Raw genomic sequence first — 15485 nt, forward strand, 5'->3', positions numbered from 1 at the left:
CGCTGATCAATAAAAACACTGAAAGTCACGTACAAAACTTTGGAATAATACAAAGTAGCTGAACATAAAGGCATGCTATTATGTTGTACTACTACGGAGTACTACCATCACCATCATCACTGTTGTTACTACTGCGACTACTACTGGTGCTGGTGCTTACTGCTACTACTACTACTACTACTACTGCTACTACTGTTGTTGTTGCTGTTGCTTAGAGCTACTACTACTGTTGTTGTTGTTGCTACTACTACTACTACTACTACTACTACTACTAATACTAGTTTTTGCTGCTGATGATGATAGTGGTGACGGTGATAATGATGATGACGATAGTGATGCTGCTGCTTCTACTACTACTACTATTACTACTACTACTCCTGCTGCTGCTGCTACTGCTGTTGCTGCTACTGCTGCTGCTACCATTACTCCTATTACGTGACTTTATCCTCTATAACAAAATGCAGGTTATTACTATAGTAGCAAAAAACATCATTATATTGTAGTTATCAACATTTACCCAAAGCTATGAAAAAAAAAGTGTATTAGGGCAGTAAAATAAATCCTAGGTGCTAGGAAGCAGCGCCTAATTACCTATATACACAAATATACAATATATACTGAGAGAGAGAGAGAGAGAGAGAGAGAGAGAGAGAGAGAGAGAGAGAGAGAGAGAGAGAGAGAGAGAGAGAGAGAGAGAAATTCTGGAAAAGAAAAAAAAAAGGATATGACCAAATAACATATCTAATATGTCACTTTATTTGTTTTGTATGACACTGATATTCACAAGTCGTCCCTAATATAAGGATTACCACAGAAGAGCCTTATGGCAATAAAAACACACATAGCCTGAATTGCTTTCAAATTTAAGTTATATTAATTAATCTGCTGTAAAGAGTGTATTGTTAAATTCATGATGTGTATTCAAATAAGTTAATGAACTAGCTAAAAACTAATGACATTGAAATGCAAGAACCTAATAGCTGAATGAATATATGGCATTTGAAGGTAATAATTACTGAATGAACTGCTCACAGTGTGTTGAACTCTTCCTAAGACAACCCTTATAAGATGTATGTGTATCTTTGTTGGAGAGAGAGAGAGAGAGAGAGAGAGAGAGAGAGAGAGAGAGAGAGAGAGAGAGAGAGAGAGAGAGAGAGAGAGAGAGAGAGAGAGAGAGAGAGAGAGAGAGAGAGAGAGAGAGAGAGAGAGAGAGAGAGAGAGAGAGAGAGAGAGAGAGAGAGAGAGAGAGAGAGCCAGCCTCTTGAGTCAAAATTATAGTTACAGTGATAATAGTGATGATGATACAGATGATGATGATGGTGATGGTCAGGATGACAATACATCTATAATAATTGGATATTGCAATTAATAGAAGCCAACCTAAGTAAAAGGATTGCTCCCAAAAGACAAAAACAACTGAAGAAAACTACAAAAGCACTTTGTGCATTGCTTCTAAACAACAAACAACTTGATACCTGACATATGATAGGGATCTTCCTATATACTATACCAAGGTGACACTCCTTTTAAAGGGGGGTATTTGAGACAAGGCGTGTGTCTCCCTGCATTTGAGTACATTCACATTCACAAACATAGTCACACCTCAGCCTCAAGGCCTCCAGCGGACAGAGGATACATCCTCAATACAAAATTGATTAAAAATATCAAAGTAAAAAGATACCTTTCACATTCTTATATCAAAATTGCTAGAATGGGTGAAAATATAAAAGCTATTTATTGTTACATTAAAACTAAAAGAATACAATCCATGAATTAATCTGTTCATGAATAATTAATACATTTACAAAGGTTACTCAGTGACAAGATTTCTTGGAACAACAGCTTATCATCATGCGGACAGTCTCAGGGAATAAGAATTAAGGTCAGATAAGCAAGTAAGGTATGTGTAGTATGCTGCCATTATAACCTAGGTTTTTTTCTGTTCTCAATGACTATCTTGGAGGAGTGGCACTAAATGTGCAGCTGGTCTGTGACACTCCTGCTGTGCTGGTTCTAAACTTATGCATCATAGTCTGCCACATACTGTACAGGCATGTGGTCAGCCTTGTACACTCTATATAATATAAAGTCAAGGTGGAACACAAGTTGTCTAAAGCCAAAGGGGCAAATACACCAAAAACGTAGTTTTAAGTTATGGGGCTTTAACCCATTCATTGTTGGACAAATATTTCCCCATAACTGCTTTAAATTTCTTAAGCATTTTTTAATGCTACAGTCTCTTAAAAGTTCTGTAGTATAAAGAAGACAAAAAAAATATTTTTCTTCTTTTCTGTGTCTATATGCAAATTATGCTATTTACAGTGCCCTGAATGTTAACAGAAAAGATGACCATACCAGTAGAAGGGTTGAAATTTCACAAGTGCTATTTCACTATAAACTGGCTTTTGGCTCTAGATGTCTCATATAGCCTAAGCTTGCTTCATAAATTTAATGATGCAAAGTGTGTAAAATAAAACTGACCACAAAACAAAGGGTGCTAACAAAATATAGTCTATTAAAATTATGATCTTTTAAAAAGATGACATTTATATTTTGATCTCTGATTATAGACTAACCAACACAATCATATCTTAGAAAGGCATACACAATACTAATTAACAATTACAAACTATTCCAAAAAATTTTGTACTGATATACAGTATGTGCATAAACCCAGTCCAATACAAAAAAAATCAATATGTACTAAAGATTAGTTTTCATCATGTGAAATAAATTACATGTACAGTATAAGTCCACAAATGACATGCCTTAATTTTAGGCTGACTATTTTTTATCCAAGTTCAGACTTTATATAGTAAAAGATGCAGAAAAATGGAGAGAGAATTTGTTGAATTAGCGGCTTTGTTTAGAAGTTCAATGGAGGGGCACCCCAAAAGTCCTAAAATAAGTCCTATACAAATGCTATTTTCTCAGTGGTACATGCAGCATTAACTTTTTTTGCAATTCTAGATATTTTCTCTTCATTTAGATAATTAACACTCAAATTCTGCATTAGAGCTTGTGAGTATGTGGTTATGATTGTACATGAGTATGTCTTGTCTCAGCTATCCCCTTTTGTTGGGTATGGTGGCCTGGTAAGAAGAAAGAACACAAACATAGGGATTCAATACTGTACATCTTTTTCAGAAGCATCACATGCTACAACAGTAATGATACAGTACAAAACATTATGGTAACCAGTTGCACATTATGGCAACTTTTTACTGCTCTACATTTAAGCTGAACCTTTAATATATAGCATTATGAAGTAGTATCAAAGAGCTCTGAGATTAGTTCCATAGCACATCAATAGATGTCAGTGTGGAGAAGCACCTGCTGTGGGGTTAAGCAGTAACAATCACCTAGCAGTCTGCTGACTGGCATTATCTTTGAGCTTTGCAATCTGTACCAAGTGCAAAGGCTCATTTATAATTTCATTATGGACTGCAAACTGGACCATGAGTGAACATCAAATTCTGAATCAAATTTTGGCAAATCTGCAGCAGAAACTTTTGACATGATTTGCCAGACATACAGCAATAAAGTAATGAAAAATGTAATGTAAGGTGTTTCAAGAGACACATATGCTTCAAGAGAGGCAGAACATCACTGGAAGATGACAAACGTTGAAAATGTGGAAACATTTCAGTGACTTGTGCATAAGGATGAGATCCAGTGAGAGGATTGCGGTCATCATCCATATTTTCCTTGCAACTTTTTACCTATTCCTGAAGATGAAATTAAGGCTGGATAGGTGCCATTTTGACAATGAGGAAAAGTGCAAATATGCTTGTTCACTAAATGCCAATGCCATCTGGTAGCATGCTCGGAATCATGGCCAGGCACATGTACTGCAGAATTAGAAGATAATTTTTTCTCATATGTTTTACTTGGCATCTTGGAATTACAATAATTTTTGTGGTCATAATCTACCTCCAAATGATATTACAAGCAGTACTGAGATAGTGTACAGCATCTTGGAAAAGACTGATTTCTCCAAACAAGGTGTTATTATTTACTATCACTGTTTAAGTTTTAATCATAAAATGCAACAATAAAGATTAGTAATTATGAGTATATATTATTCTTTTTTTACTTTAAGGCAATAAGGTATTATCATAAATCCCAGCCAGAAGTATGGTCAATTTTCCTAAATATAAACAAACCCAGTGTGCTTTGTACCACTTGCATCTGTCCCTTGGGCCCTGACCTACTTGTGGTTCAGCCATATGGCTGGCAAAGTAGACAGAAAGACTGAATGGCAAAATTTAAAAACAAAGACCTCTCAGCTGCAAGAAATATAAAATTCATCACAAATATTTGATTCCTTAAGCTTTCCTTTCTATGTATAAAGGAATTATTTACATATATGGCTGCCATGATACATTCTCACCAATAATGTTGATTGGGTGTTTCAAGATAGATTATTGAATGTTATTATTTTGCCCACAGTTATTATTATAATGCACTCAATGATGCAAAAACCCTTGTAATCTTTGGTAAAACTTCATATTAACTATTTAAACATACAATCCTAGTCAGTTTGGTTGAAAATAATGAAAATAACGGTAGTGTGAATCTCAAAGTCCTCAGTTCTGGGCTGAGACGAGACATTCCACCAAAACAACGGGACCAAAAATGTTTAACGAACAAATGTATTAAAAGAACAAGACTTTCAGAACATGTTTCAGAAGTGGCAGTGATATCAGGAGCTCTTTGTTGCTGCTCAAGGAGATGGTGCCCAAACTTCAACCAAGTACCTTCTTGTACATAGGCTTAGTCTCAGAACTTTTTGACACCACCTCATACAATACTGAGAAATACATGATTCTTGTTTTGAAAGATGAAATGGAACTGCTTTGCAGTCACACATCCGTATTAATGCAGATTACACTGGTATTCTGAGGAAAGAATTTGACACAAAAGTTTACCTCAAATATGATCTGCACCTAAAGATAGATGGGATGTTGTGGACTGCTGTGGAAAACTACACGCCAAACAACCAATCACTGTATTAAGCTACGAATGCACAATCACCACCAATCACTACAGGTTTCTGGCTATATAAAAATTTTGTATAAGTGCTCTAGAATTGTTTTCCCTTAAAGTGTTGGATAATGGCACACAAATGACTGTGCCACAAATCAATTCATGAAGAAAAAGATAATTCAATGAAGCTCCATTTCAAGTGATTCACCTGACTTATTCATCCCCAACTTGTTTTAACAACTTCCCTCCAACCTCTTATTAATTCAACTTTTGTTATGTAGACAAATATTTGATGAGTCAACAAAGACCTTCCTTAACCTGACCAATAATTGCACCAGGTAAACACACTCTATGACCACTTACACCATACACAGTCACAGTAAGTGGCTATCTAGTTCACAGATTCTGCAAACACATTACCATGACTACCCAGGCCATAAATTATGTCTTGGCACACTTGTTATTACTGTTTAAGACCACAACCATACAGATGAATAATTCCATGAAATACAGTTCCATGACTTATATGAGTATAATGTTTTAATAGCATAATTTATTTTTTAAGGCATTTAGCCTAAAAAAGCAAAAATAGAGGTCCAACCTGCAAGGTGATTTTACAGGGGAGTAACAATAGCATGTGAGCCTCTAACTTGCAGGTGTTGTACTGGCTTGGAGTTACTGAAGATAGTTACATTTTACATCTGAAAACTCTATTCTTTTCATTATCACTAAGAAATGGGTATTTCAGTAAAAGAAAATGTATTCATCATCACAGATGAACAGTGAATTCATAAGACACATTATAAATGTCACAATACCAGTGACGTGACATACCAACACAACACAATTTTTGTTATTCATTGGAGAGAAACTGCTATTTTTAGATGTATGTAAACCTTTGCTCAAGAAATTCACTAAATAGTTTTATGTCACCAGGCAAAGAATATGCCTTATGAAAACACAATAAAATAATGGGCATAGATGTTTTCATATTTAGGACCACATTGTTGAGACTAGTAGTATGTGACTGACTTCATTTGCCTCTCACTGAAAGTGAGAGGTAAATGTCATATTAAAGTCAATGTAAAAAATATGAATGTCTGTTGTGAAAATTTTTGTGTAATGTCCACAAAATTAAAACAATCCATGGATAATACTGTTAAATAACTCACCCAAAACTGAAAAATTGGAATGATGAATGCTAAATGTTATTTCATAAAAAGAATTACAAAAATCTTACTGAATAACCTTAAACATACCACATCACATTTGTTGTTGAAAAGCACTTCTCAAAACACATGTATATTTAAAACTAAGTCTTAGCAATATCTGTAGTGAGCATAAAGTTCATTGTTCTCTCACTGCCGAAGTATGGAGGATTGTAATTGCTCATGTTGCCGTGGGCTGAAGAATCTCGCCTCAGTGCTCAGACTTATGAACTGTATGATAGGCATTTCGGATGAGTGCATATGGGAAGCAAGCCTCTAAAAGATCCATTGTCAGGAAGGGTGACTCAACAACAATCTGAAAACAAATAAATTACAAACTTAGTATTCTTTAACTTCACTGATGCAATCTTTTCTTCTTCCTACCAGATAGTACAAAACAAGCTAAACATTTCATTCTCTGAATTTCACTGACACAATCTTTCCTCTACAAGGTGATGTAAGACAAGGTAATGATACTGGCAATAGCATATAGGTCTATTATTTCATTAAGTAACTTATGTTTTCTACATCATGTTAGTTAAAGAACACAGTATTTCAACCAGGGGTCTTATATACAAAAAAACCCTGTAAGTTTAAGAATAAGTCTAATTTGAAGTTCAACTTGAGTCAAATTAGAAGTCACCAACTGTTGCAGTATGAAAAATGTACAGTGGTCCCTTGTGTATGGCAAGTCTCAGTTTGGCAAAATACAGTTTTGGCAATAAGTTCAAAACACTACAGAGATCTGAAATTGGCAATTCAAATTCACTACTTTTGGCATGCCACTACACTGTCACAGAATGATGTTAAATCAATTTGCCCACCTGCAAGCATTCAGTTTGATTTTAGTTAACCTTTCAGCACCTATCTTAATATGTGTTTTTTTGCTCTCATTGACTGCACCTTTGGTCTTCTGGAGTAAGAAAATGAAGCAGCAACAAATGTGGTAGCAGAAAAGCATAGAGAGTTGGATATGGATGAGACTGGTATGGGTACCAAGAATTAAGTGCACCTACACAACCATCACACTCACTTGTCTCACCAGGCTTAATAACGAAAAGCTGAAGGTACAGAACAAATGTTATATATCATCTTTTGTATTTCATATTCCTGTTAAAGTTTCTTGCATAATGCCTTTTATTTCAAGCAGTTAAAGTGCAAAAATGTAGATCAAAGGGGTGAACTCAGGCTTCACTAGACTACAGAATAATTTTCCCATTTACACTACTATTTGATTTTGGTGAATATCACCTCTGGTGTTGGCTCAGTTAGACTAATTAAACTGCCAAAAAAGAGGGACTACTGAATTCATCCCATCCAGAACAATAGTGAAGGCAGGAGATAAGAAAACAGATACAGCTGAAATCAAGAGTTGTGCCTTGCCTTCAGATTTATTTTCAGCATATGGAGAGACAAATAAATAAATAAAGAAAGAAAGAAAAAAAAAAAAGGTATAAACTATTTGGAAGATTTGGTGGGGCCAAGCACTGGAGGATGAAATATTAACTATATTAGATATGCTGATGGCAGTTTCATTGGTAGACTGAAGAGAATTTGCAAAAGTTGATTAAAGGGAGCAGATGGAGAAAAAAAAAAAAAAAAAAAAAAAAAAAATTGAGTTTTTAACATAATCACGCTTGAGGTGTCTGCTGTTTCCTGTGAAAACAGAAACTGATAGCATCATTCCTTATATGTTTAAATTGCCTTTTGTTTACATTTACTTAAAGAGATTTAAATGCCCCACTGCATGATGGGCCAAGTGTATTTTAGAAACTTGTGATTTTTAAGCATTTTTTAACTTTTAATTGGTGTTTTTATCATATTTATGGATGTCCATATGACAACAATGCTATAGAGAAATGGGAGGGGCAGCTCTGAGCCACCATGCCATGACAGGACTATGTCACAGAGTCACTCCAACCACCTCAGTGTCTACCAAGATATCAAAGATGGGGTACATGTGTTTAGCTGTCTAACACCTCATCCCACTTTTCTTGGCCTTTTTTGCCCATTTACAAATTTGGAAGCAATGAGTCATCATTCAAAGGGAAAGCTTGCATGACTAGAGGCAGTAAAGAGAGAAAAGAAAGGAAGACTAGTCACCAGCCCACACACTTTTGTCACCAGCCCACACACTTTTGTCACCAGCCCACGCACTTTTATCACCACTTTGCCCAACCTCACACCTCACCTCTCCACCCCTCACCCTCTTCCATCTGCCTTTCAGGAACCACCACCACCACCACCACCACCACAACTCATTGCTGAGTCTTACCAAGCAACAAAGCTGGATCTATGAATCCAGCTATTCCAAGAAAGTTTCCATTTCCCCTGTGAAGATGTAGGGAAATACATCTCCCAGCTCAAAAGACTTGTATACAAGATATACTACAAATACTTCAGGGAGAAGAAAATTGAGGCAAAAAACAACAGATCTGACAGCACTATCACCATCACTTGTGTCACACCCTCTGACACTCTCACCTGCGAGTGAGTAATATCCTGTCAAACAGGAGGGGACCAGGTGCCAATTAGATCTGAACACGATAATAAACACTGGTTTACTTTTGGTTGTCATTCTTCTCCTATTATTTGTAAAATTTTACTGAAAGCCAACATATGCAATGATACACACTTCTCTGAAGAAAATGGCTCATATCCCAAAACCTATATTTTCTGCATTTCAAGCACAAATTCTCCATTGACTTACAAGATAATGCAGATGTAAAGGTATCTTTGGAAAGAGGAAAGAAAGGCCTTTTTCTCCATCAAAGACAGACTTCCAAAAAAAAAGTTGTTTATATTGTGGTAGAATTAAAAAAAAAAAATAAATAAATAAATAAATAAATAAATAATAACAGTAATAATAATAATAATAGTAATAATAATAATAATAATAATAATAATAATAATAATAAAATAATAATAATAATAATAATAATCAGAATAATAATAATCAGAATAATAATAATGATAATGATAATAATAATAATAATAATAATAATAATAATAATAATAATAATAATAATAATAATAATAACAATAACAATAATAATAACAAAATAAAATAAAATAAAATAAAACAAAATAATTAAATATATTTGTCATCAAAATTTGTTTGTTTTATTTCTATATGAAACATCCTATTGAAAATCCACCTTTGGTAAAATGAAGATATATATGTATGTGTATTATGGAGAATGATTTTCAAAACAATCGGTTGAAAAACAAGTGAGAATTTTAAGCAATACTGATGCCATTTTTTTTTTTACATTATCAGTGTGTAATATGTATATATATATATATATATATATATATATATATATATATATATATATATATATATATATATATATATATATATATATATATATATATATATAATGAGCATAACTCAAATGAAAATTGGGGATTTGATATTTTGTGTACTAAGGTACATACACAAAAAATCATGTGTATCAGAAAATAAATAATGTCACCTTTTAAGTAACAGGAATCCACTCCTCTTAATGAATAGCAGGAGACAGAGAAAATGCTTGATGATAAAGTGAGAGGCTAATCAGTGATACAAAAGGAAGACTGATAAAACAAATAGACATGTGTAGGTAATTAGGGAGGCTAATTTCAGAAAATGATAAGTGCAGAAAGAAATTAAATGAAGAGATACAACAGCAAAACCTGCCTTTAAGAAAATACTATATTTCCTTGTGTGCAGGTTGAGTTCTCAAGGGTTAATATTTAGGAGAGAGAGGAAAAAAAAAAAAAAATACCATTTGGAATCAAGAGAAAATCACTGAAAATTTTGTTTTTCTTAATTTTTCAATAGTACTGAGTAAGCATGATGGTTTACCAATATAAACACAATTCTGAAGATGGTAAGTACATACAATTTGTTATTCCATTACCAGCACAACACTCCAGGGTAATTAATTTTTTAGTTAGGTAGATATTGAAGGTTGCCACCTTACATATGATACCATAATTATTCAAAAATAGATGGTCAACCTATATATAAAGTGCACCATAAATTACTTATTTCCTGCACAGAAATAAAGGGTTGACCCATTCTTAAGATCAATTTAAATATGGGTAAATACAGGAAATATAGTACATAAAATAGAAAAGATTTTAAGGGACATAAGTATAAATACAGAGAAAAAAGGAAGGCTGTTGAAATCTTCTGGTCACTAATAATGTACATACAAGATATGGACAATGAACAAACACATGAGGAAAAAGACAGAAGCTACAGAAATATGATTTTTGAGGTTATGGATTCCTTAACCACTTTACTATGAAGCGCGTGATGTGAGCCAAGCAGCACAGTACAAGTGACCAGCCACCATCGCTCTCTGTAGTGTGTAGTTGCCGTTTAGCAATTTTTGCATTTTTCAGTGATTATTTTGCCTGTTTTTGTGATCTTTCTATTTCATTATATAACTGATTTTGAGGAAGAAAGGAATGTATGTCATCATGTGTAACAAGGTGTCAAATAATTCTGTTCAAACAACCATTTTTCTTGGGATATTTGGCAAAAAACCCAGGCAGCTCTCTCATTCACCCAGTCACATAACTTGTCAACCAGCTCATCATCAAAGAGCAAGTTGAAAGCATCAGAGAAAGACTCAGGTGATGAATCCCTAAAAGCAGGATTCAGTCCAGAGAACTTAGAAAATGTGGTGGTAAATCAGGAAGCTTGTCAAAAAAATGTCTGATATCAACCTCCCTCATCTTAACCTCAGGGCCATCAGCCTCATCATCACTACAGGTATCATTACCATCATCACTATCATCCATGCATCCATATCTGGGATATATTCATCCTCACTACTGTCAGAAAGATGTAAGGAAGACAAACTCATACCAGCATCAAAGACTCACCCCTGCTGCTAGCACGGAAAGTTGCAATATAAGTGGTACTGAAATTATTTATTTTTTATAATTGGCTGATTAGTGAAGTGGGTAGAGCCAGAGATCTGAGTGATTGAGGTATGCAAAGGCCACCTTGCTCGGCCTGTATCAGCAAATGGGATTTCTAACTCGCAATGTGCAGAATACACAGGAGCAATACACCTGGTGCATCATAAGATGATTTAATGGGCAAACAATGATACACCTTGTGCATCATTGTAGTGAAGAGGTTAAACAGCCAGATTACAAAGGAAGTACTGTGAACAACAAAAATGGAGAATCAAGTTATAAAATGTATCAGACAGAAACAGGTGAGATTTGTTGGCTATATCATTCAGAGATAAAGCCTTGCAAGTGAATGCTTGCTGGAAAGAATCAAAAGTATAAGAAAAAGACATAGGCAGAATAAATTTCACAGACGACTGATGATGACATTGAAAGACAATGGACAGTAACAAACTTCACAAGGAAGGCATGTGAAAGGAATGAGCAGCATTCTATAGTTGACAACATAACATAACTGTTATTGGATTGATTCAAACCAAATAAAAATCTGTTGAAAATATGAAATTGTGTGGCATAATGGAAGTGTCAATTCATAACCTCTTCCTTTCCAAGAGACTTCTTCAGTACCCTCCTAACAAATATGGCATGTGTAACTATGCTGCACAATCCAATCCATCTAATCTTACCATTTCAAGCTTCATTTTAATTATTTATTGCATCTTTTTAGGGATTTATGAATCTTTACTTGATGTTCATGGGCTTAGTGAAAGTGAATCTTGGGAGGTTAAGAACAACTCAGGAGCAGCAAGATGGATTTCTGCTCATCTTAATTTGGCATGCATTTAAGCTGAAGATTCTCTAATTTGAACTTAAGATAGAGCCCAATTTGATGACTTCAGAATCTTTGTGCATATGGCTCCATGGTGTAATCCACCTGACTAACCTAACAGTACTACTGTCACCATAACCCTCAATTTCTATATAAAGCATTTAATTTTTATAGATTTGTGAAGACAAAAAGAGAAATAAATGAAATAAGAATCCATATTTTTAAAATACTTACTTGATGAAGCAAAATGTAGGTAGCATCTCGATTCTTAATAACATCTTTGTCATTTTCTCGGCCTAAGCGGAGGAGGCTGGACGATGCAAGCTGAAAAGATGACCATTGTTATATAAAACATTCATCATGAATTGGCACTAAACTATGATGTCATGGGAACTAAGAATCTGAAAGAAAAATCTTGCTATGCAACCATTTGATTAAATAAGCAATTCAAACAAAACATAATACTATCATCTTACTGCTAGAAATTCCTTCAGCCTTTCTTCAATATCCTGGGCACGTCCACAGTATGTGAAGAGAGCAGCAAATAGTGTGTTGACAGCCAAAGCCAGGCAGTGGGAGTTGTTGGCATGTGCTGCATATGCTGGCTTGTAAACCTAAGAAAAATTTCATGTAAGATATCACCAAATCTTCAAAGCACAATACACAAAATTCTAATTTTATCAACCCATTCATTCAACCACTGTCAAACCAGATTCTTCACAGCCACAGTCCAGCATAACATACTGAGAGAAGAGAGAGAGAGAGAGAGAGAGAGAGAGAGAGAGAGAGAGAGAGAGAGAGAGAGAGAGAGAGAGAGAGAGAGAGAGAGAGAGAGAGAGAGAGAGAGAGAGAGAGAGAGATTCAAATGGCTCAGTGTAATATGATGTAAGATGTAATCAGGGCGTTCGCAATTGTCTGAGTTGCCGATGACTGTCGGCTGCTTAATGCAGGACTTGGTGTATGCTCCCACAGTTCTCTGGAGATGCACATTCTAAAACTGCCTCACATGATACATCTTGATATACTGTACCTATATGCTACAAAACATTAACCCTAAGTGCTTATACTAACAGTGTCCACGGGATCTGGTGGTGCAAACTACACAGAACAGTTATGATAAGCTAAATACTTGCAACTAAGCTCTCAGTGTTTTCATATTTATTTCTAGTCTCCTGCTATATATTCAGTTTGAAACATTTTTCCATTGGTTTTAACCAGGACTAATGCTTTATCCAGCAAATCCCAATAAAAATTAAACAAGTATTATATGTGCTGCAGGGATACTGTGACAGCAAAAACCATGCCATGCCAACTTCTCCAAATCACAGAAGAAAACCTGAGGCAGGAGATATGAGTTTGCAGTGCTTTTGTAAAATTTGGTCTATACATGTGCTGTGGTTGATTGCATGAACACATCAAGAATGAAGAACCAAGGTGTGAAAGGATGGGTTGTATTTCCAAAGAAGAAAGTGCAACTCAGAAGACATCAGGAGACACAATATGAACAAAACAAGCAAGAACTCAGAGAAAACATTCAGAGATATGATGCCAACAGACAATCTTAATTTCACCACTGTCCTGCTATGATCTGTCACCAAAACATGGTTATTTCTCTTCATATGTGCTGGGCTTTATAAAGTTGTATGTTAAATGTATGATTTAAATGGATATTACTCTACCCAAAGTGATGATACGTTTCAAACTCGAGATAATGTGTATATTACTTAGCTCATTTTGCCATATTTCTTACTCTCTAATTGATGATGGAGGCTAAAAATCTTCTTCATATTGTATTAGTTGGTTTGAAAACACACAAATTACGTAAAGATTTTTTTTTCTAGCTGTGTTTTATGTGTGAAATTAAGTCAGCTGGTGAATCTAGCAGTTTTTCTAGATCATAGCAAACACCACAATTGGAAAATGACAAAAAGCCATTAATGATAGTAACACCAAAATGAAACACTATGAATAAAATATCTGCAATGACTAATAATGATTCAGTTCATACTGTACTTAGATATGGTTTAGTCAATTAAATGAGTTAGATAACCACAAAACAATAACATTTCACTGTGCAAGCACTGAAGCACTTACCGTGTTATCATACCGTGCCAACTTGGGAATGGATACAGCCACAAACACCATCAACAAACATGTGATGATAAATTCTTCATCTGGTACCTCTGTAAGGATGACAACAGATGACATAATGCATGCAGTACAGTAACAGCTCCTTGGTTAAATTACATACATGATAATTTATATTTTGCAATGTGAAGGGTAGCATAGAAACTGATTCATTAATTAGGTAATTAAAGTAAAAGAAAGATGTAAAAAAAAAAGTATTGTGAGCAATATCTTATGTTAACAAGCCTTGTAAATCAAGATCTTTTGTGTTTATGTGAATAATTTTTGTCTTTGTAACTTCAGAGCAATGCACCAAACACAAAGTTCTGTGTAACTTCCCTTTCTTTCTGAGTTCTTAATCAGGGGTCCACTTTACATTTTATTTTATTTTATTTATTTATTTACTTATTTATTTTTATTTTTCATTTATTTATTTATTTATTTATTTATATTTTTTAACTACCCAGTTGCCTTCCACACTAGCTTCCATTTCAAAATACTTAATAGGCTTCACCCAGTTAATCTCATCCTTCCGCCAGTATATAACCAAACCAGTACACTTAGCCTGCTCTGTTTACTTTAATGAGGCTCTTAACCCAAAGTTTGCTTCTCAACTTCTCACTTCTTAGATTGCCTCTTATGATATAACTGTGCACTCATCTCACCATACTTTATTTTTTTCTTTAAAATTATTTCTGTTATTTCACACAGCAAAGTTAAGGCAAACTTATATTGCATAAACTTAAATTTACAAAAAAAACAACATTTAAAATCATAGCCTTTAAAATAACCATGACTGAAATTATTAACCATAAATAACATGAATGATTACATACCATTTTTGTGTGATCTCAGTACATTGACCAGTGCAGGATCAACATCACAAGGATGTCCAGCAGCTGATGACAATTCGTTCACAAGCTAAAATGGAATTGAGGCATTAGTATTTGATACTGGAATTAGGTTTTCTATGATCCCTGACATAAATAGTTTCTTTGGTTCCACAAAAGAATACCTGTACATTTTCTAATTACTGAAAACTTTGTGGTAAATATACAGTGCTAGTAAAAATCACACGTCAAGAACCTTAATCAATATTAATCATATGGTGCTGCAACCTCATTGTGAATTTAGATTTGGTATTTTCCACAAACAATAATTTAAATAAATACCTGTAAAGACAAAACTATAAATAATGGTGATAATATGAAGGATAATTCAGTCTTAATTTTGAAGTGCCACAAATCTTACTAATACATAGAACAAAGGCTTACCATAGCAATAAGTATGTTAGGGAGTCATGTAATCTATAGTGGACAGTAATAGTTTAGATGTGCTTCAAAATTCAACACTCAATATGGCAGGCAGTTTCATCAGACTGGAAAACTCTCAACTATTATTTCTATTACATCCAC

At 34.4% G+C, this 15485-nt stretch overlaps 1 protein-coding gene across 3 annotated transcripts in view; it reads right to left on the minus strand.

Moving 5' to 3' along the window:
* Positions 1-740: 740 nt before the first annotated feature.
* Positions 741-15485, minus strand: part of LOC135104462 (membrane-associated protein Hem-like) — a 35961-nt gene continuing 21216 nt past the window's right edge. For all 3 annotated transcript variants that reach the window (XM_064011933.1, XM_064011934.1, XM_064011931.1), the window contains 5 exons: positions 14907-14991; positions 14038-14126; positions 12420-12557; positions 12178-12267; positions 741-6513 (listed from right to left, as the gene is read on the minus strand). In XM_064011933.1, coding sequence (XP_063868003.1) covers positions 6409-6513; positions 12178-12267; positions 12420-12557; positions 14038-14126; positions 14907-14991 — 507 coding nt within the window. In that variant the 3' untranslated portion in view covers positions 741-6408. The remainder of the gene's footprint in view (positions 6514-12177; positions 12268-12419; positions 12558-14037; positions 14127-14906; positions 14992-15485) is intronic.

This window comes from Scylla paramamosain, chromosome 10 (assembly GCF_035594125.1).
Source record: "Scylla paramamosain isolate STU-SP2022 chromosome 10, ASM3559412v1, whole genome shotgun sequence".
In the NCBI taxonomy this organism is placed as follows: domain Eukaryota; kingdom Metazoa; phylum Arthropoda; class Malacostraca; order Decapoda; family Portunidae; genus Scylla; species Scylla paramamosain.